This window comes from Oryctolagus cuniculus, chromosome 7 (assembly GCF_051225735.1).
Source record: "Oryctolagus cuniculus isolate XC-2025 breed Fujian yellow rabbit chromosome 7, ASM5122573v1, whole genome shotgun sequence".
Lineage (NCBI taxonomy): Eukaryota > Metazoa > Chordata > Mammalia > Lagomorpha > Leporidae > Oryctolagus > Oryctolagus cuniculus.
The window spans coordinates 67,988,026-68,010,556 of NC_142873.1; the positions used below are offsets into that span (position 1 = coordinate 67,988,026).

A 22,531-nucleotide genomic window follows, 5' to 3' on the forward strand; every position below is an offset into this window, starting at 1 on the left:
ATTATGTATCATTGTTTTTAAATGTTATATTAAGCTTTCTTATGTTATGAAATTCATACACATGTGCGCCCACACTCACACATGAATGAACATCATAAATTTCATGGAAAATTAAATTAAATAATTAAGATAGAATTAAGATTTTATCCTGGTCTAAAACATTTTGAAATCGATGCAAAATATTTTATTACACTCATTTTCCATGAAATTTTTGAAGACCTTCGTGTGTGTGTATGTGCGTATAAGGTATATATAATATATATAAGGTATATATATATACATATATGTGTGTGTGTGATTGAATACTATTTAGACAAAGCTTTAGAAAATTATGATAATTACTAAAACAACTTTTATGATAGATTTTTGATAGTTTGAAATTATTTGATATGTACTGAAGAGCTGCTGTTGGAAACTATGTGTACAAATTTCATGAATTTCCTTTGTGTGGTATTCTTGAATTTAGATTGTAGAATAGTATTTTTTCTGGTTTTGAGTTTGATAAAACTCAAAATGTTTTATTGAGAATATTTATGTTGTTGATAATGTAATAGTACTTAAATATGGTACATTTGAGGAAATTGTCATACTGCTTGTACCTTCATTTCCATATAATTTACATGAAGCTTGTGTCTAGGATGTGAGGTGATAACTTTCATATCACTGTTCTCGCCTTAAAGATAAAAAACCAAGTCTAAAATGAAGACGTTTTTCTTGTGTTCTGAATGGTGATTTTCAGGTTACTGTTCCTCTTCTCCTCCTCCTCTTCCTTCTCCCCTCTCCTTTTCCTTCTCTTCTATTGCTGCTGCTGCTTCTTATCTCCCGCTTTCTTTCTCTTCTTTTTCTCTTCAATAAAGATGTGTCCAAAGCAGTTTAATGGCAGGTTAAATAGTTTTCTAATGTTCAAGTGTGTTCGGTTGTTTATTCAATAATGGAATGACTATAAATCAAACACTTTCAAACTTCTTGATCATAAGCAACACATGAGTGACCAGTCAAGATCTGAAAAATCTAGCTTGATGTTAGATAGACCTCTCTGCCTGCCATGTTCTACCAACGTTTGAAGTTACAGGAATGTCTGCACTCTGCATTTCAGGGAGAAGTAGGTCAAATAGGCCCAAGAGGAGAAGATGGTCCTGAAGGGCCCAAAGGTCGAGCAGGTCCAACTGGCGACCCAGGTCCTTCGGGTCAAGCGGGAGAGAAGGTTGGTACCATATGTGAACTCATGGGTTCCCTTACAGTGACAGTTCATTGTCAATGAAAATGCTTTTTAACCACTGTAGAGGATTCTACTCAATTTCAGCATAGTCATGTATGGTTAGAGAGGTGTCATAAGATGGTTTTGTGTATCTTTCTTCACTCATCCCGACTTGCTCCCTCTCTGCTCTCCTTAGTAATGCAGAATGAGCCATTCACAAAGGTCTTCCACATTAGGGGTGGAGGATTTGAGTGTGACTAAAAGGTGAAAGAATTAATGAAAAAATTTTCACTTATCGTTTTAGACTAAGTAGAAGCATCTCTGTACACCAACATGTACATTTCTCTTTATTTTTCATATTAACATATATTCCCACTGAAGAATTTTAAAAATAGACTTATATTCTCATCCAGTTTCAAGAAATTTTTAATGTGAGTGATGACACAGGTGTCAATGTTTTATAACATTCCTGGAGAAACACTGGGGTATATATATTATGTCAAAGATATTTGTAGCTATACATTTCCATTTAAATGTAATAATTAGCAACATTAAAATTATGTATTCATGGATTGTTTAATGAAATGGTAAATTTTCAAAAATTTACCATGAAATTAAAATTTTAAAAGTAGCTAGAAATATTCATGGCAAGTGTTATCCCATTATGTACAGTAAAAAAATATAAATAATAATTATCTTTTGGCCTTATAATTTGCGAGATCTTTTTTGTATATGGGTCTACACTGTCTACAATGACTATACTATTATTCTACAAGATAAAGAAATTCTACGCTGTTTAAGATTATTATAATCTCACAGCTGACCTACCATCCTATCCCAGAAGGAAAATATATTACATAGAGAAACACATTTACTCATGTCATTATCAATCATCTGATGTCACAGTTCTCCTACAGTTCTACACTTGAAAATTCCTTCTACTGTTTCACACAATGAAAAACTTGGCTGTTTGTGTGTTGATGAAAAGTCTCATAGAGTTTAGACAGCAGAAGGAAAAAGATCGATTAGGGGAAACAAAGGCTCACAAGGGTGTTTAGACCCTTTCAATTAAAGTACTCAGTTGCCAGTAGTGTAAGGTTATTTGGGCTATTAGGTGCAAATATTCCCTAAAGCAGTTCTGAGGCATTAGGAGTTTAGACTACTCTTTGACATTTTGTTAGTATTTGTCCATTTATTGAAGTTACATACTACCATATTGCAAACACAAAGTTTTTGTCTGGATTTATTTTTAAGTAACTCTCAAATGAATAAGAGTATATATTCTAATGTAGTAATTAACCTGGAACCAGCTTGCTTTGTGCTCATAATTAGAGAATTTCATTATCCTTGAAATCTATGATATAAAACAAGCTATGATCACTTAATGTATCCAAAGGGACATCATTATAAGTGTGCTTCTTAAGACTTGTTTGCATATTTTCCATCTGAAGAGTGCTTATCTATGCAGTGTTAATCATGACTCAGACAACTCTTTAGTTCAACCTGTATTAACAAGGTCATAAACCATGTTCTTAATTTCTTGCCTTCCTTCATCAAGTAAAGTATGTATTTTTTATTCATTAAGTTCTGCTCATCTTTTCACATTGCACGTACTGCTTTGGATTTGTTTGGTTCTATTCTTATTTGTAAAAATACATTGGAAATAAAAATACTTTATATTTGCTAATGCTTCAGACTTAATAAATAGTATATTTTATATGACATAAGTTTTTATAGTAAATTATTAAATAAAATTATGCATAATAAAGTTCCACAAATACATTTTATTGAATTTATTTATTGTATTTATTTCTCCTTGTATTTTCTTATTAATGCTTTTCTCAGAAGGAAATTTCAAAGGACTAATTGTCTTGGAATAGTGTTTTAAAACTTTTAGTATTTGTTGCACATCATTGGATTTATAATTTATTTGTTATAGTGCTTTTAGATTGAGAAGTAACCTCAATGTACTGGAACAAAAGAGTTGCATATTCAAGTACCAACGTGGAGGAATTAGTACTTGGCAAAAATCATCATTTCTTGCTGTCTCTCTCAAATTTACTCAAATGTCTGAATAAAAAAAGAAATTTAGCTCAAAATTTAGTTAAAAATTTTTTGGTTTATTTACTCAATGAGAAAAAGTTAAAAAAAAGTCATAACCACCTGCTTTGTATTCAGACTGAGAGAAATAACATTATCAAAAAGATTACTTAGTTGGAATAACATCTGAATTTAGTTTCAACTTTAGAAATCTATTTAAAATAATATTTAATGTTGAAAAACTTAAAAGTTTTTTTTTAGTTATTCATCAGAGTTCACAAAATCTTCTCTTTGGATCAGGGTCATTGACTCCAAACAGGTCCTGTCACACAACTGAGGTTAAAGTAGGCAAGAGTATAGAAATAGAAATATCTCTAAAGCAGCTATTTTTTTTCTTATTCAGTGAAAAAATACAGTGAAAGTAAAGTATAGTTAAAAACTTTCAAATTTTCTTTTCAAGTATATAAACATGTGGTTCTAAAATCTAGAAAAATATATTAAAAACACCATTGGAATCTAACTCAATCTAAATCATTTTTATTATCACTATTTTTTCAACTTCAGGGGAAACTTGGAGTTCCAGGATTACCAGGATATCCAGGAAGACAAGGTCCAAAGGTAAAACACTTATCTTGATTTTTATAGGTAATCAACATTTTTTTTTTTTTGACAGGCAGAGTTAGACAGTGAGACACAGAGAGAAAGGTCTTCCTTCCGTTGGTTCACCCCCCAAATGGCCACCATGGCTGACGCGATGTGCCAATCCGAAGCCAGGAGCCAGGTGCTTCCTCCTGGTCTCCCATGCGGGTGCAGGGCCCAAGCACTTGGGCCATCCTCCACTGCACTCCCAGGCCACAGCAGAGAGCTGGACTGGAAGAGGAGCAACTGGGTCAGACCCCGGTGCCCCAACCGGGACTAGAACCCAGGGTGCCGGCGCTGCAGGCGGAGAATTAGCCTAGGGAGCCTGGTGCTGGCCTGTTAATCAACATTTTAAAGCAGTTAAAATCAATTGTCTCTGGTTACCTTATAGTTTGTTACATAGAGAAAATGGGTATGTAAAATATAACTTCATGAGAGAAAATCACAGGGTGCCTGGAAACCTGGAGTACGGGGAGCACAGAGAGTCTAGGTGATTGAAGATTTCAGTATTTTTGGAGAAAAGGTCATGGCAGGTTATAATTGATTACTTCCTTGTGACTAGAAGAAGTACTTATCCAGGAAAGATCACTACTGTATCTAGAAGTTATAAAGTGCATGATATGTGTGATGGATAACAAGTTTTGATTTTGATTACCTTAAAGGTTTGAATTGCCACTTGATAAAAAAATAGTATTTTTTTTTTTTACAAGGATAATTGTCATTTGACTGAGGAGCCCTTTGGATAATCCAGGATAATTTTATTTCATGAGTATTGATATAATTACCTCTGTTAATTTACTGTTCTAAGTAAGGTAATATTCACAGATTACAAAGAATTGGATACAGCTATGTCTTTTTGTGGTTGCTACTCAACCCGCTATGCTACTCAAATCCCATTTATGCATATATGAAATATACATATTTAAGCATAAAATAGATGATTTTTAAAATCATGTTTTACTGAGTACTGATTTTTCTGAAGATACTCATAGAACTCTACAATTGCAATTGATCTATTCAATCATTATTTCAAGTGACTTAATGAATTAATATATAAAGATCAGTTATTAGAGTAGTTATATCATTCTTTCATTTGTACATACATGAGACTCTATATCAATCGAGGGATTGTCTATAATATTTTGACCTATTCAGGCATAACAGATATAGCAGACAGGAAAAACCTGGCTATATATTATCCTTAGAAGTTATTTATTCAGTGTTCTGTAGATAGTGGAAGACAAAATGTCTTGCCTCTGACAAATGTGAACTGCATGCCCTTGGGTTCGCTCATCATAATGGGATGACGATATTTTGAGATTGCCAGGTTGTTTGCCTTATCATTTTTCATTGATTATTGCTGTGTGTAGTAAGATATAAATCTAATGCTTTGAGTTTTTCTAAAATAATATTCATAATATTATTTAAAGGATATAAAAGCATCATTTAAGTATTTCTGGCTATATTCAGAACACTGATGAATAGTTTTTACTTTTCAGTGTTCTCTCTAAAATAGTGCTTTGTCTACTAGTTATCTGCCTTTCAAATGTCAAGCATTTTCACAAATATTATGTTAAAGAAGGCTTTCATTACATAATTCACAGCTTAAGCTTAGTTTACTTCTTGAATCCTTGATCTATTTACTAAGTTGAATTGCAATTGTGGTGATATTTTATTATCATTTGAAAATGTAGATAACTGACATAATATTACTTTAATAAGTACAAAATCATTTTAAGGGTTTATTTGAAATTTTGATCTTTTTCTGTTTTTGTTAAGTTGATTCTGATCAGTAATATTTGAAATGTTTTACTAAGTGAAATGCCACAAAATGACTAAAGAGAAATTTTTCTTCCTGGAGGAATCAAACATTTTACCTTACTCTATAATCTAAATGTCTGGAATTTTGTTCTTTATGTTTTATATTGTCTTTTTTCATAATTCAGAAGTTTTTGTTCCCCTGTGATCAAAAAGATTTTAAGTTGCTTGGTCCTAAAACAAAACAAAAAGTGATGGACACATGAAAGATCAAAAATAGCTTCACACTTTTCTTCACTGTAGAAGTCAGTGAATTCTGAACCGATTTTAATCTTCTTTGTAGTAAAAGTGAATTTTTTTTGATAATCTCTTTCAAACAGCTGAAGAACTGTTATTTTATGGTTTATACAATCTCTTAAGCAATGTGAACCATGATGGTTATTCAATAGATATACCAGTAAATGTACTATCTAATGATACTCATTTCAAAAATTAAAATCTATATTAAGGTATGGTATTTTTATAACTCAGACAACACTTAATATTTTTTGAAAGTTTCAGATTATTGACTAATTTTATTAGCCTTTCACATTGTGGTCTTTAACTTTTTGGTTTACTTTCTACTTAAAAACAGTTAGTGATACTCATAGAAATTTTGTATTTTTTTTGATATTTCCTTACACCAAAAAGTTAAAGGAATATCACCATATACTATGTATCTTTTAACTGTTAGACTAGGCATTTTTGTGTGTTTTCCATACATTTTCTGGAGCAAAAGCTATAAAATGAAATACATTTATTAAAAACTGATACGTAAGAATAAGTTGTTTAGGAGCCAGTGTTGTGGCATAGCTGGTAAAGCCGCCACCTGTAGAACTGGCATCCCATATGGCACTGGTTTGAGTCCCAGCTGCTGCACCTCGGAATCGGCTCCCTGCTATGGCCTAGGAAATCAGTAGAAGATGGCCAAGTCTTGGGCCCCTGTACCCATGTAGGAGACTTGGAAGAAGCTCCAAGCTCCTAGCTTCAGATCGGCCCAGCTCCAGCAGTTACGGCCATTTGGGGAGTGAACCAGCAGATGGAAGACATCTCTCTCTGCTCTGCTATGCCTCTCTATAACTCTGTTTTGCAAACAAATAAATATATGTCTTTGTAAAAAAAGAATAAGTTGTTTAAATGCAGTATCTATAAATTTTATTTATATTTTCTTGTTTAAAGTCATCTTTGTTTTCTTATTATTTATTTATTTATTAGAAAGAGAAAAAGAGAGACAGAAACAGACACAAGGAAAGATACCTCATCCACTGGTTTACTCCTTCAATGCTTGCCATGGCAGGGGCTGAGCCAGACTGATGCAGGAACTAGGAATTCAATCCAGGTCTCTCAGTGGAGATCAAGCACCGAAGTGCTTGAGCTGTCATGTGCTGCCTCTCAGGATACACATTAACAGAAGCCACAACTGAGAGTGGACCTGGCATACCATGTGTTGTCTTCACTCTTGTGCCAAGTACTTGCCTCATATTTATGTATTCTAATTAGGACAGGAAAGGATACTGATTCCCAAATAAGATTTGCTGAAAGCCAATTCTTCCCATACTGGATTGTCTTCACTTTTCACGTTCCTAGAGTAATAAAATCAAATACTTGAATGGATGTAACCTCATCTGATTTTCTGCAGAGAAAGACAAGAGGCTTTGAAGGCCCTTCAAAAATATAATTTGTAATAATTTATTCCCCCAGTGTGTAAGTATAACCCATGGTAACAATTATCCTCAGATCCAGCACGAGTTAGCTGTATGGGTGTGATCAGAATGTAATAGGAATCAAGGCATAAAATGAAGCTTAGCTTGTCATGCTTCTTGTTTTATTTGGAATATCAGCCACCAGAGGGAGTCACATAAAATTGTCTTGACGTGTTTTAAAACACTGGGGGATCATATATGATTTAGTAATACCCAGCCTGCCCTATTAAGTATGTGAATATTACTCACTTTCTTCAAACTGGGAATAAGGCTTAATAGTTACCTTCCAGCATGGAGGTGATGCTCTACATTTGGTTATATCTAACTGTACTTTCCTAAGAACATAGTTTCCAAGACTTGCATAACATCAAAACCCATGTCACTTGTAGAGAAGAATAGAAAGGCAGATTCCTGGATCCCATGGCCAGAGTCTGTTTCCGTTTCCATAGGTCTAGAGTATGACTTGACAATCCATATTTTTAGCAAATATTCCAGATTATTCTAATACAGGAGAGATATTTATCACTGAAGGAAACATCATTTTTAGGAGTAGTTCATTACAAATGAGTTGATTTTAAAAAGTAAAGAATATATTCAAGTCAAAGAAGTTTCCGTTTTATTTGCCTTAATAAGAAGTGTACAAAATTTCAATATCTGCTGCTCTCAGCAAGACATTTTACACATTAGTGTATTACAGCATGCATTGATCTAAACAGGGAAAGTGTGCATTCGGAAGCCTCTGCTTAGTCTCCAGTGACTCATAGTCAACAGTTAAGGAACAAGGATTTCAATTCTAACTGCTCTATTACTTGATTAAAAATGAAACAAGCCAGTCACAGTCATGATCAAATGAGGTCTAGTCATAGTCATGATCAAATGGGGTCTAAGTGTATTAAAATCTGGACAAAAAGGAGCAGGCATTCAGTTTAGCAGTTAAAACAACTGCATCCCTTATTGGAGTTCCTTGATTCTATTCTTGGCTCCAGCTCCTGACTGTAGCTTCCCACCCATGCAAAGCCTGGGAGACAACGGTGATAGCTTACATAAGTAGTTAGGTTCCTTCCATTCATGGGGAGGACATGGATGGTATTACTGTTTCCAGATTCAGCCTTGATTCCTGGCTTCAGCCCTGGACCTTGTTAATTCATGAAAATTGATAAGAAAAATCCTCATTTTACTATCCCATGTTCATAAAAAGAATTTTTATTTAGTGTTGAAGCAACTCTGTGGAATTATAAGTTAAAAATGCATTTCACACAAAATAGACTTTAATTGCTGTTTTATAATATAAGAATGATAATAATTTGTTATTTCATATTTAAAGTTAAAAACTAAAATATGTTTTATTAATTCATGCTTTCAATGCTACCAGGACTTCAGATGTCATTGTAAGTTTATTTTTCAATACCTGAATAAAGGCTGTAAGGCATCTTGAAAAAATATATATTTCTTAATTATTAGCTATTGTGTCAGAATCCCTCTATTCTGAAAGAACTAGTATGTGGCTGCAAATGTTACTTAATATATTCATTCTTTTTTTTTTTATTATTGTAGGGTTCCACTGGATTTCCTGGGTTCCCAGGTGCCAATGGAGAGAAAGGTGCACGGGTATGATTTATCAGTATTTGGTTCATGTAAATGCCCTTGGATGCGTACCCATCTCTCAGCACCAGAGTCATGATTTATTGTGATATACTGCATATTGAAACTGAACTGTCTTTTGCAGGGAGTAGCTGGCAAACCAGGTCCTCGGGGTCAACGTGGCCCAACGGTAGGTATCTTAATTCAAAAGAATGCTGTTTATTTTTTCATTTTGGATCTCATTTTCAAAATTGTTTTAAAGTAACAATTCTGTGCCTTTGGATTTGCTTGGCATAGATTAGCTTTATTATTTTCTCTCATTTGCAGGGTCCTCGAGGCTCAAGAGGTGCAAGAGGTCCCACTGGGAAACCGGGGCCAAAGGTATGCCTGGTGCTACCTCCCGGGCTTGGCTGGAAGTTCCTGCTACACAGAGGGCGTGTGCTGTGAAAGGCTATCCAAACTGATTTCTCTTTCCTCTCACTTTTTCCAGGGCACTTCTGGTGGTGATGGGCCTCCTGGCCCTCCAGGTGAAAGAGTACGTATCATATTGACACACAAAATACATTGAAAATTAAGATTGAAGTGTTTACATTTCTGGAAAAGATTTACGTGCCTGAAAATACAAGACACAATCATCTACAACATCTAGTGTGACCTACAGATTCTGATTTAATTGACTCAACCCTTGCCAGTAAAAATGTTTAATTGGTTATATGCAACTGGTTCTGTTACAAAAATGAGAGAAATGATGTGTCTAATTGGCTTAAGATATTACTTTTAAGTACAAGCCAAATTAAATTTCTTTATTTTACATATGCTTAAAATACGCATGCCTCCCTATCCATTCTGTTTGCTTTCAATGTTGATACTGCATTTGTCCATAGAGCTGGTGGCAGTGTCTTGCTGATCAAAATCAAGCTACCTGTAGCCATTAAGGCACAATCAATATACATCCAATTTAGGAGAAAACAGCTCTTCCAGTAAACAGAAAATCTACTTAGTAAGTTGATTTCCAATTGCTATAAAGCCAAATACAGATGAGTAAGCATCCTTTTTTTGGCAAAATATAGCATTTTTATAGCCAGAATTTTTGAAGGCTATTCTCTTGTAGATATTTATAAATATTAAAATACTTATTATATTCAAAGAAAATATGATTATTTTTAATATATTATATTTCCATAATTTATTAATCATAATATATTCATATTTTATTACTAAAATTATAGTAGGTATTTTATAAAAAGGAAAACAACCTATGATATATAACTTAAAAAGGGAAAACAGTATTTTTTGAGCAAAGAACAATGAATAAAACTGAAGATTCTATGTGTGACAGAAATGTGAGTAGATAAGACTCAAGAATTAACATTTAATTAGAGTTACTTTCAGCCATTAACTCATACTTAATTAAATTAAGCTTTCCACTAAATGTTTCTCACTCAGTTAAATGCATCCCGATTAACTCCATTCACTCTGTATATTTTGAATTCATAAATAATATACACATTTGAAATATTTTGTTGTCAATTAATTTTAATAAGAAGATGAGTTAAATTATTTAAAATAGTTGGATCACTACATAGAGGAGAACCATGTGACAAATTATAGCACAACCAAGAGTTTTATCACTAAAGCACCAAGTATTCTATCCCTATGTATTTTGTTTACACATTCTAAAATTTCATGATGAACAGTATTTCTTTATAAGTGAATATATTTTGACTAAACAACATTTTGACTTGGAATACAATTGTGTGATCCACCAGCATGATTATTTGTAAATGTTAAAACACTTTGAGAAAAAGACAAGTATATTTTGAGGACCAATTTAAAGAGCATTGTTTGACTTCATTTTGTTTCTTTTTCTAGTAATCTAGAAAGGTCTAATATCAATAAACTTTTGTTTTCAATTTCTGCCTTGAGAGAACACTTGTCTTTCCTGGGTTCTGAGTGGTAGATAAAACATGTCTTCCCTAATATGCCCTTTTTTTCTGCCAAGAATTATTAAATACTAGGAACCATTTTAGTTTATGTGTCAAGCATATGGTTGAAGGATTATGGAAACATTGCCACAAAATACTTTGTTTGACATGCATCTCTTGGAATGTTCAGGGAGAGAGGTTTATAGTATCATTGGATTAAAAATCTGTTCTACCCTTTTCAGTGGACTATTCTTTTTTATTTTGAAGGATTATTTATCTACTTATTTATGAAGAAAGCAGAGTGACAGAAAAGAGAGAGAGAGAGAGGAAGAGACACAGAGAGAGATTTTCCGTCTACTGTTTCACTCCCCAGATGGCCTCCATAGCCATATCTGGGTTAGGCCTAAGCCAGGAGCTGGAACTCCATCCTGACCCCTAATGTGGGTGGCAAGGGCCCGGGCACATGGACATCTTTTGGTTTCTTCCCAGGCACAGTAGCAGGAAGTTGAATTAGAATGGAGTTGCCGGGTTTTGGAGAGACACCCTGATATGGAATGCCAGTGGTGTTGCAAGTGATGGCTTAACTTGTTGTGCCAGAGACCAGCTCCAGTCAGTGCAGGGAACCCAAGGTGTGAGAGGTGTCGGCGCTCGAAGAAATGAGAGACACTCACAGCAAGGCTGATGGCATGGCTCTGGCTTTTGAGCACCAGACTTTATTTTTATATTATAAGCCACATAATGATTTTTTCTTCATACAATGAAAAGCCTGTTGTCCATTTTTTCTAATTATAATTTTTTTGATTTTCAAGGGTGTACTCAGAGCATTGGTTACAATCACAGACAGGTGCAAGATAACAGGCTGCCCACACAAGGCAAGGCCTTGAGTGCTGCTGAACTATGCAGAAATTGGCTACATAGGCTAGAATAGTACCTTCCTAATCTAATCTTTACTAGAAGCCCAAAGTTCAAAGCAGACCCTTTTTAAAATGTATCCCCTCTTTGCAATTTTTCTGTAATACTTTAATTTCTTTATTGCACTTATTTAAAGGTTTACTTAGGTCTATTCTACAGTTTTGACATCCTAACCATTGTAGTATTTGTAGCATATAGTGAATTAAAGCTTTATTAACATCTATCTTTATTCTAGTGGGAAGTATATACCAGAGAGCCTGTTGCCTTTTAATTCTTTTCTACGAACAGCTCAACCTTGCATAAGGCATTAACCTTTTCTTCTACACTAACATTCTGCTTGAATAAAATTCTGCAAGGCAATGGACATTTTGGAGGTTATGAGACTAAGTGCTCTTCCCTAAAATTAGGAATACAGCAATCATTAGCAGGACCACCAGGAAGCTCCAGCTTGTAGTTCCCATCAAACCTAAAACCACCAAGAGGACCGCAGCCATCCTTCTCATGTCTTGCTGAGACAGACCTTCTGCTGTGACCTTGTCAGCCAGCTGAAGTTGCCTTGGCCTCGTCATTGTTGCACCACAATACTGGTGCCAAGGAGCAAGTGTTTGTTAGCACGATCTGCAAATTAAATGTGATCTTGTGCTTTGGAAGCATTATTAAGTAAAATAATAATAACTTGAATGCAAGCATTGCCGTATCACTAGAGTCAATTTGATAACTGAGAAGGCTACTAAATGGCTTAATGGGCAGGTGCCGTGTACAGCATGGATACACTGGACAAATGGATAATTCACATATTGGATGAGATGGAGAAGGTTGCTGTGAGAGTTCATCATGCTACTCAGAGCTACTCACAACTTAAAATTTATGAATTACTTGTTTTTGTAAATTTCCATTTAATCTATTCAGACTGTGATTGATCATGGATCACTGAAATTACAGAAAATGAAGCTGCTGATAACTAAGGACCACTGTATTTTGAATAAATACACAGAGAATATGTGAACACTCTTCTCTGGAATTTTATGAAGCAAGAATCACTTTTTCCTCTTTATTTCTTTGAAAAAATGATTTTTTAAAGATTCTTAAGGAAATTAAAACTTTTTTGACATGTAGCAGAATTTTAGAAAATAGGGAAATGATTTTGTAAAAATTATGAAAATAAAGTTTGCCACAAAAGCTTAAGAAATACTAGTTTTTAAAAGTTGCACTTAAAATAATTTTTACTTGTAATTTCCTTAGAATTTTGTCATAAATGTTTAAGATTCATTGCCAGATAGTTTAATGGTTATATATTTGTAAATTTCTAAAAGTTGCCCAGGGCTTTTTGCAATTTCATGTTACATCCATATTTTTTTAAGTACATGGATAAGTTTGAAGTTTCTTTCTTACTTTAAGATAAGATGTTGTTAATAGAAAAAACTGATGTCTTAACTAGCATTGTCTTAAGACTGTTAATGAAATTTTTATTGGGAAGGCTAAACTGATAATCAAGAGTAAGTTTCATAATAGATCAGTTTCAGTGAACTTTATTTTTGATTAAGGAAAAGATAAATCATACCCTAATTGAATTATTTGAGAGATTTTATTGGTGTTAAAGTCCATTTTATTTATCTCACCTGTAGAAATACAATTATGTTTGTGGCATATAATTATTACCTTTTACCAGTTATTTTTCTGAAACAAACACAATCACAATGCTTTATGTATTTTAAAGATTTGAAAATTTAATAGTTAAATAATTTGATCAGTGAAATATCAAAGAATGATATTATAAATGAATATTTAATCTGAACATTAATAAAATAATTACACAATAAAATTCTTTTCATCTTATCCAGTTTATTAATAAAATGATATATTCATAAAACAAATATATTTTAGAGTCTGGTTAAAGGTATCTTACTTTTTTAATATACTCACGTATTTTCACTTTTAGTTTGTGTATCTTGAGTCAGAATATTTATAGAGCCAATATTAAAAACGATTTTTCTTTTGAAAGCCATGATATAGAATTGAAATACGTTCCTTCAATAAATGATTCTAAAACCTATTAAAAATAAAAAAGCGGTTAACTTCTGAATACAAACATATTCTGTTCACTTTTTTTTTTACTGAATGTGTTCTTGAGGTAAGAACAATTATGCAATGTGCAAGTTTGAGTGGCGGCTAGTATGAAGAACATCACTTTCCCTTTTAGATTACCACCGATTATCATGCTGCATTGCCATAGTTCAGTCACTATGTTGAAAAAGCTGCAAGCTATCTTGTGTTCTATATGTAGATGTAAAACCGTCAAGTATAAAGTTGTTTCTTTTAAAGCACGTTGTTAAACTTTTCCCATCACTTTTCATTTTTAGGGCCCTCAAGGACCTCAGGGTCCTGTTGGGTTTCCAGGACCAAAAGGCCCTCCAGTAAGTTTCCAGTTTCACTTTCTTAATTTTCAACGGTTTTCAGGTTTTTGAAATTCATTGTTTATATTTAAATAATTTTTAGATGAATATATGATGAAATGCCTATAAAATAAAATCACAGTTAATAATATCAGAGCATACAAATATTTTCAATTTATGAATTTAAGATTTTTCTGAGTATAATTTAAATATCTCCTGATAAGTATTCTTTCAGAGTACATCAAAGAGTTGAATACATGAATATTATTCTCTCAACTACTACTGATACAATCACTGATTGCATTAAAATTTTTATCAAATCTTGTGGATTTGGTGTATTAAAATGGGCCTTTCTGTCTTTCTTTCTTCAAATATCACTTTCCAAACCCTCTACAGAATTCAATAAGGTTACATTAAGATTCATTTATTTTTCTTATTTTCATGTCTATAATGTATTCTTCTAAGAAAATATAATGATAATATTCATGGAATCATATCTATGTTATCAAATTTGTACAGAACTCTTATGAATGTCTTTGTTAAATTCCTTCAGGAAATTAGAGATACTTTATTTTCACCCTTAAATTTATGAGATATAAGGATACTTAGTTGTTTTCTTCCCTCCTCTTCCCTACTCTCCCTTGCCGTCCTTTCCTTTCCCTTCCCACTTACTCATTTTCTTTATGAGCACTAGAATCAATTTACTCAGCTGTTGGGCATGGGTAGTAGTTCTCAGGATGTAGTCTCTGGTTCTGCAACATCAGCCAGACTTCAGATATTGTTAGAAATGCAATTTCACTGATGAGAACTCTGGAAGGTGGTGCAGTCTGTGTTTTTATAAACCCTCAAGATGGTTCTAATGCCTATTACAGTTTCTCAGTCATTGTTCTAGACTAGACAATACCACCAAGACTTTAATGTACATACAAATCATGTTGGTGAACTAATTTTGAAAAGCCAACTTAAATCACAAAAGTTGAAGCAATATCTTACTCTTTCAATCATTTTTAGATACTTTTCAGAATATTATTTTAACATGGAATGGTTTTGTGTTATTACTGTGAACATAATATTGTAAGAATTTCCTTAAGTATTTTGAAGTTATGTGTATTAAACATTATTTGGAAGCATAAAATCCAATGATGTACATAACCTCAAGGTTCTGATATGTTTATATTGGTATATGTTGCTCAGAATTGTTTCTCCTGTGTAATATAATTTGTTGTTGAAGGAAATTGACTTATTTTTCTTCTGACATTTTCATTCCATTCTCTCATGTATCTTTCAACAAGTTTGAGCCATTGATCATGCATACATTTTGCATGTAAGAAGTATTAAAGTATAATATATGCCCACAGTTGAGAAGCATGCAGTCTAATTGGTTCAGCCTCAATGTATTGGGAAAAATGTATTGAAATGTACACTCACATATTACTATGTACTCATTTCTTAAGTGTTTTTTAATTTCATTTACACTCTGTTAATTTTATGCTGGTATTGCATTTTGGGGAGTATATAGTCATCTCTTTTAAGAAAAATTTTAGTTTCAGGTGATTAAGATTTACAGCATGACTATTATGAGAACCATTCTACTTACAGAAGAGGGAAAGTCAAAACTTGGGACCAAAGAAAACTGAAAAAAAAAATCCTTAAATAATTGTTTGCCTTTTCACAGATTGTTTTTCTATTTATGCATGGCTTCATTTAGATTAATTTCCTTGTTCTTCACCAACTAGATAAAAAGAACCACCTATTTTAAGCATAAAATAATTTTTTAAATGTCATGAAATTATTTAGTAATAACTCTATTGTTTTATTGGAAATTGGTGTGTGACTATTGCAATAATCTAGGATTAATTTTTTAAAATTAAAAATATATTCTTAAATCAAGAAGAACAGTGATGATATTATTCCTCTCTGTAGACCATTAAGCCTACTCCTCCTACAGAACTTCTAATCTACCAGTGAGTAGGATATTGCATTCATCTCAGGATGGCATTAATAAAATGGATCACTATTTTAAAGAATGCTATTTTTTGGTCAATGAGTATATGGTCTATATCAACAAAAATAGTGGCATAGCTAATTTTTATATTCACATATTATTGGAAAATACATGTACATCTTGTACCAATGGCAAAATACATTATTTAGGGGCATTTTAGTGGGAAAAAAAGACTCATTCATTTCTTCAGCTGTTGTTTTCCATGTTTTTAGTAAAATTTTTATTAGTGCTTAAATCAACAGTACATATTTATTCCAATAGGATGTGATTCAGAAACTTCTTGAAAAAAAATAGACTAAAATAAGTTTATTTTGGTGTAATAATATTTCTTTTGAAATCATATATAATTTTTTATAATACATATTTCCATTAATTTTAAAAGACCTTGTGTGGATGTGTTTATGCACCGCACACATCTACAGATAAATATAGATATAAATATGTACATATAAATATATAGTGAAAAAGCATAGAAATTATTTTTGTTTACTGTTTTGAAAAACTTGTTGTAAATGAAATCTACTAGCAAAAAACTACTTGAATTTTGCTTCTAAATTGAGTAGTCAACTACATCTTGTGTTATTATACTCTTAGTGACTAGTACATAGATACATAATACATACAAGAAGAAATATTAAATGACATCTAAGAATGTTTTGGTTGTTTCGGGGAGTGTGGCACTAGAATTGCTGAAATGTCCTGAATAACACCAGCACATCTTGCTCAAGCCAGTATCTTGTGTAATATCACAATTATACTTTAAAAAATGCATGAAAAACAAAGTTACAGAGAAAGAGGGAGAGACACAGAGAAAGAGAGAGATTGAGATATTTCAGCTGTTCATTCGCTCCCCAAATGGCTGCAGTGCCAGCAGAGGGCCAGGCCGTAGCCAGAAGCTTCATCTGGGTCTCCTGAGGAGGTACAAGGGCCCAAAGACTTGGGTCATCTTCCAGTGCTTTTCCCCAGCACAGTAATGGGGAGCTGAATTGGAAGTGGTATAGCTGGAACGCAAACTGATGCCCACATGAGATGCTGGCATTGCTATGTATGCGTCAATGCTGGCCCCTCATCATGACACTTTTAAATTAGGGTTAATACAAATGGCAACCTGAGTGTCGGTACAAATGAGATCAGTGAGAAAAGCTTGTTTGGGGCACTGCCAAGAGCTTTTCTTCTGCAAAATGCCAGCCAGTCCAGCAAAACTTTCAATTAGATGGAAGAAAGCTGTGTGTGAGAATGATCTTACTTTGAAACAAAGCCTTTTGTTCATACTGGCACTATATCAGCATACATAAAAATATATGCCTGAAAATAAATTATTTAAATAATTAGCATGTAGTGAGAAAGAGATCTGTTACCATTAAAAACGTCATTATAAAAATAATTTTTCCTCATTTATCCAGAAGGTTGAGAATATTATGTTAATATTGAATATTAACTGTGTTTTGAAATCTGAACTTCATACTTAATGGTTTCTTAGTAGAATGAATAATATATAAGGCAATCTAAAGACAGAATATAGTCCTACAAAGTATTTAAAATACCAGAGCCTCACAGAGTTGTTTAAGTACTTATTAAATTGCTTCATATATTTCTTCAAACATGACAAAGACAGGAAACTTTAGAGAGAGTGATAGCATAGCAGTTTTGATCTCTAACATGTAATAGTCGTTGTACTTCCACAAGGATATTTAACAAAATCTACTGGGAAAAAAATCGATCCTGATGACATCTAGAACGAGCTTAGCAAACATTCTTTAGCTTGAAACAGTTTGAAGGTAAAATACCATCGTTTCTAGAGATTTTTTTGTTTTTCTTGCATTCTTGTGAGTTATTAGCTCAAATTACCACTAGAGGACACTGTCTGTCGCTGCTAGTCAAGTTTTGATGCACAGAGAATTGGATTAGGAAAAACTCACCAAAAAGAGGAAAATATTCATCCATTAAGCACTGAAGAGCTAATATTTTTTGAAAATAATAAAGATATGTCTATATAAATCTGTTTTAAACAAAAGTAGATATATGTGAAATAAATTCATTAAATGTAAAATGTTCAGAGTACTGTAATTTTTACTTGGTTTTACTTATAACTATAAAATTATATTAAGGATACAGATACACATGTCACCATCTCTAAAATGAACAGAATACCAAAGTACTACAGCTAATGAAAATATAAGAAAACTGCCCAATCTATTACATTTAGATTATGAAGTTACTCAAGAAATATTTATGGCATATGGTGTTTACTGTTTGTGATTTCAGGGACCACCTGGGAAAGATGGCCTGCCGGGACACCCTGGGCAACGTGGAGAAACAGTAAGTGACCTCATTATTCTGATTCATACTTTCCATTCTAGCACCACATCAGTTCACAGAAAGCTACTTAATATTATCAGTACTTCAACTTGCAAGGTTAAGACAATCAAAGAATGAATTGCATTAAACACTTATTAAAATATAAGTAAATGCACTTTTTTTTATATTTTTACCTAATTAAATATACATGAAGAAGTAGGATATTGATTGATATGATTATTTTTGTTGTTGATAGCAGCATCTTAGGGATGGGCTGCTGAAGAAGAGATCTTTCATTTTTGGACATTTCTACAAGATTCTCCCATCATCCCCTTTATTGATGTCTGTTTTAAGATGTATCCTACTCAAACCCATCAGCTTTCCACTCTTTAAAAAGAAATACATTAAAATAAACTATTCACACACTATAATATTATTCTGACAAGAATTAAGTGAGGAAAGATTTGCCAATGTTGGACCCATAAGACTAAATTGGATCAAATGCCTCCTCTCATGTTGAATAAGAAAATCTAAATCAAAAAAATTTAATTTTATTTAAAAGCTGGATAGAACATTAAACAAACTGACTCAGCAACTTACGTGTATAATAGTTTGAACAGATGAAAAACTGGCAGTTGCACTGTGTCTTAAGGACACTGGTGATTTTGCTTGATTGTTTTGCTACGATTAGATAACCATGCATCTGATAATCCTGGTGAGTTATTCTCATCAGAAAACAAATTGACATGTTTGCTTGGAACCAATTCTTTGTTCTCACCATTAATTAATTTTATCTAGATTTCTTATGGAAACTACATTTCCTTTGACTATGTGGTTCAAAATTATTTTAGGGCATTGTGCCATGATGAAGACATATTTGGAGTTGAAATAGATAATAGTAAATCTAAAATATTGTTACTTCTCTACTATGGGAGAAAGAATCTGTAGGCAGAAAACACAATTCCTGTCCCACAAGCCAAGTGACAATTCTTAAAATAACAACTTCTAAATTTTTGCCAGATTGGGAACTTCAAAGTCTTGTATGTCAAAAGCAGAGTAAAGAATGGGTTAGTGACACTAAGGAATAAAATTAGTTGGCTATCCTCTTGGGAATGGCATCTACTAGAGGAGTGAAAATGTACTCTTAAGAAAAAAAAATCCATACTCAAATTTTCAAACATATATACTCATTGCAATCTTGCAGCCAGTCATTTTTTTAAAAAATATTTATTTATTTATTTATTTGAAAGGCAGACAGAGATCTTCTATCCATTGCTATTCTTCCTAAATGCCTCCTGTGAGAGATATAGGCCAAGCTGAAGCAAGGAATCTGGAATTCAGTCTTGGTCTCCATTAAGGGTGGCAGAGACTCAACTCCTTAAACCATCATCTGCTGTCTCCTAGAGTTTGCAGTAGCAGGAAGCTAGAATTGGAAGCAGAGGTGGAACTTGAACCCATATTCTCCAGTATGGCTGCAAGTGTTCCAAGTGGCATCTTAACCAGTGTGCCAAACACCTACCCCAAACCAATCATTTTTAATGACGTTGCATAAATTCCTGGAAATAATTGCAGAATCCTTCCAAAAGTTTTGAGGAAGGGATACAAAGAGAGTTGCTGTTACAGAATCTCTTTTCAGTTTAATCAAGAGCTTTTGCTTCTATCTAACAGGACCATATAATATATAGAAAATATAGTTTTTCTAGAATGGTTATTTCAATCTAGAAGTTATTCATAAAAACAAGAATTGCATCTGGAAAATTATATTACTAATTTCACAACCAGTTTTGAGAGAATAATTAATCACCATACAGCCAGGAAGGTACTTTCTCACCTTCTTTTGCAACTTGGAATGAAAGATCACCTTAAACGAGAGTGAGGATCTAACATGGCCTTGTGTCTGTGTTCATCATAAAGAAGACACTATAGAATACAAAAAAAAATTCACAGAATGAAACAGATATCTGATTTGATTGTTGCTTTCAGCTCATGTTTATGCCACCTTGGAACTGTGATCTTTCTAATTTTTGCTCGCTGGATATTATAGTTAGTGTTGCATTGATCTTATGATTATAGAGTGGATTCAAATATTTATTTGCAAAAATTTAAAAAAAGCAAAAAAGGAAGGAAGGAGGGGTTTGAGGGAGGGAAGGAGGAAGGCAGTGAAATATGATTATCTTCTTAGAAACTGTACCTATGAATTACATGAAGTCTGTTCTCTTTATATTAATAAAAATTTTAAAAAGAAGACAATCTTTTGTTGGATTTAGGATTTGTCACCAGTCAGAATTTCTTGAGTTAAACACTCATTCTGTGTCTTAACACTTTGAAGTTTTTTTAAGATCACCAGGAAAAATTAGAAATAGCTTCTATTATATTTGAAATAATCCAAATTTGTCCCAGAAACACAGTGCCAAATCCAATATTAATCCTAAAATTAGCTTAGCCCTTAGAGATTGTTAGGAGTTACACTTTTTTTTAGTATAAAGTCTTACAATAGATTTTTTTTAACTACCCATGAGTGTATTCATTTAATTTCTGTTTTCAGACTTTGAAAGCCACAATTTAGCTTGTTTTTTTTTCTAAAATAAAAGGCAAGCATAGACTTAATATAAAACTATTGAACAAGCACCTTTCATTCTGAAGAAAAGTTTTCTGTGTGCAGTTTATTTGTAAGATCCCTAGAGTCAAATTTACTTGATACTTTCAAACACTCTGAAAGCTTTGAATGAGCAGACATATGGGCAATGCTGTCTCCAGCTCCTCCCAAATCCATCACTCACGCAAACAGGCTAGCAGCCAAGCTTTTCTCTTTCCCTTAGGATGCACAAGTGGAAGTCTTGATATAAAATTCCACAAATTTTCCTCAGGAAGTATCATTTTTTAAAAAATTAATTTTAATAACCATCATGAGCATCGTCTTTGTATTCTTGTGCTTACATCTGTGAAGACACGAAACTTCATAGGTTTTCAATTTTTAAGTTAAAATTTCATTTTCATCTTCATATTAAATTTGGAAATCAAAAAATGAGAGACAGAGGGAACAGGTCACACAAATATGTAGAATGTAACTATTCAGAAAAAGGTGAAAAGATGAATATGGATAGAATTTAGCACACATTTTCAAAGCAAAAGATATGGTTAGAATGGCAGACAGGGTATAGCTTTTATAGAAGTTTGTGACCAACTCTTCATGATTTATGTTTCAAGTTGACTAGATTTGCTTGTGGGAGCTGGTGATTTTGGCTAATATAGACATAGAAGTGAACCTCATTTGAAAAACTGCAGTGATCAAGGGCAGTAGTGATATCCCAGCTTGAATAAAACAGGATTACTGAGACAATAGAGAAGACTTGTATTTGAAAGAATTAGTCAGGTACACCCTGATTTTGAGGACAGAGGAAGGTATTGGATCTGAAGACACTCCATTAACACAAGAAAATAAAAGAAGAAAATCAAAGTAAATGATGCATTTGATGAGATTCATTTTGAGAACTTTGAAGAGAGCACTGAATACAACTAGAAATGGTCAGTAGGCATTTTGTTTTTATAGTTTAGCATAGATCAGATGTTTGGAAAGAGTTTAGGTGGAGAAGTTCATCAGCATAGAGATAATAATTGTGGTCATTTAGGTGTTACCTAAACCAGAGGTTACTTGCATAAGGACGTTTTGATGGACAATGGGCAACTATATGACAGCAATGCCCTAAGATTATATTATTTCCTGATGTTCTGGTGTCCTAATGTGCATAAGTTCATTCTGTGACAGACATTTGTGACATTCAAAGCACAGAGCTGAACAAAAATATATCTTTCTGAACATGTCTGAGTTTTTAAGGAGTACATCTCATGTACATACAAACACACATACACATAATGCACACACATACCCGTATGGGCATTTTCTTGTTTATACCTGCATGTATATGTGCACATGTAAATCTGAAATGAAATTTGCAAACCAACCAACCAACCAGTTGCTAAAAAAACTAAAATCAAGATTAAGTAAACTGCTATTTTGTTTATAAAATGCTAAATAAATT

General features: G+C 33.0%; 1 protein-coding gene across 8 annotated transcripts in view; it reads left to right on the forward strand.

Moving 5' to 3' along the window:
* Window positions 1–22,531, forward strand: part of COL11A1 (collagen type XI alpha 1 chain) — a 208,602-nt gene that overhangs the window by 100,958 nt on the left and 85,113 nt on the right. For 7 of the 8 annotated variants that reach the window (XM_008264806.5, XM_089337031.1, XM_089337028.1 and 4 more), the window contains 8 exons: window positions 1,097–1,204; window positions 3,803–3,856; window positions 8,932–8,985; window positions 9,104–9,148; window positions 9,286–9,339; window positions 9,449–9,493; window positions 14,156–14,209; window positions 18,459–18,512. In XM_008264806.5, coding sequence (XP_008263028.2) covers window positions 1,097–1,204; window positions 3,803–3,856; window positions 8,932–8,985; window positions 9,104–9,148; window positions 9,286–9,339; window positions 9,449–9,493; window positions 14,156–14,209; window positions 18,459–18,512 — 468 coding nt within the window. Of the gene's footprint in view, window positions 1–1,096; window positions 1,205–3,802; window positions 3,857–8,749; window positions 8,766–8,931; window positions 8,986–9,103; window positions 9,149–9,285; window positions 9,340–9,448; window positions 9,494–14,155; window positions 14,210–18,458; window positions 18,513–22,531 lie in introns of all 8 variants that reach the window. The other variant, XM_089337030.1, reaches the window with a different exon arrangement.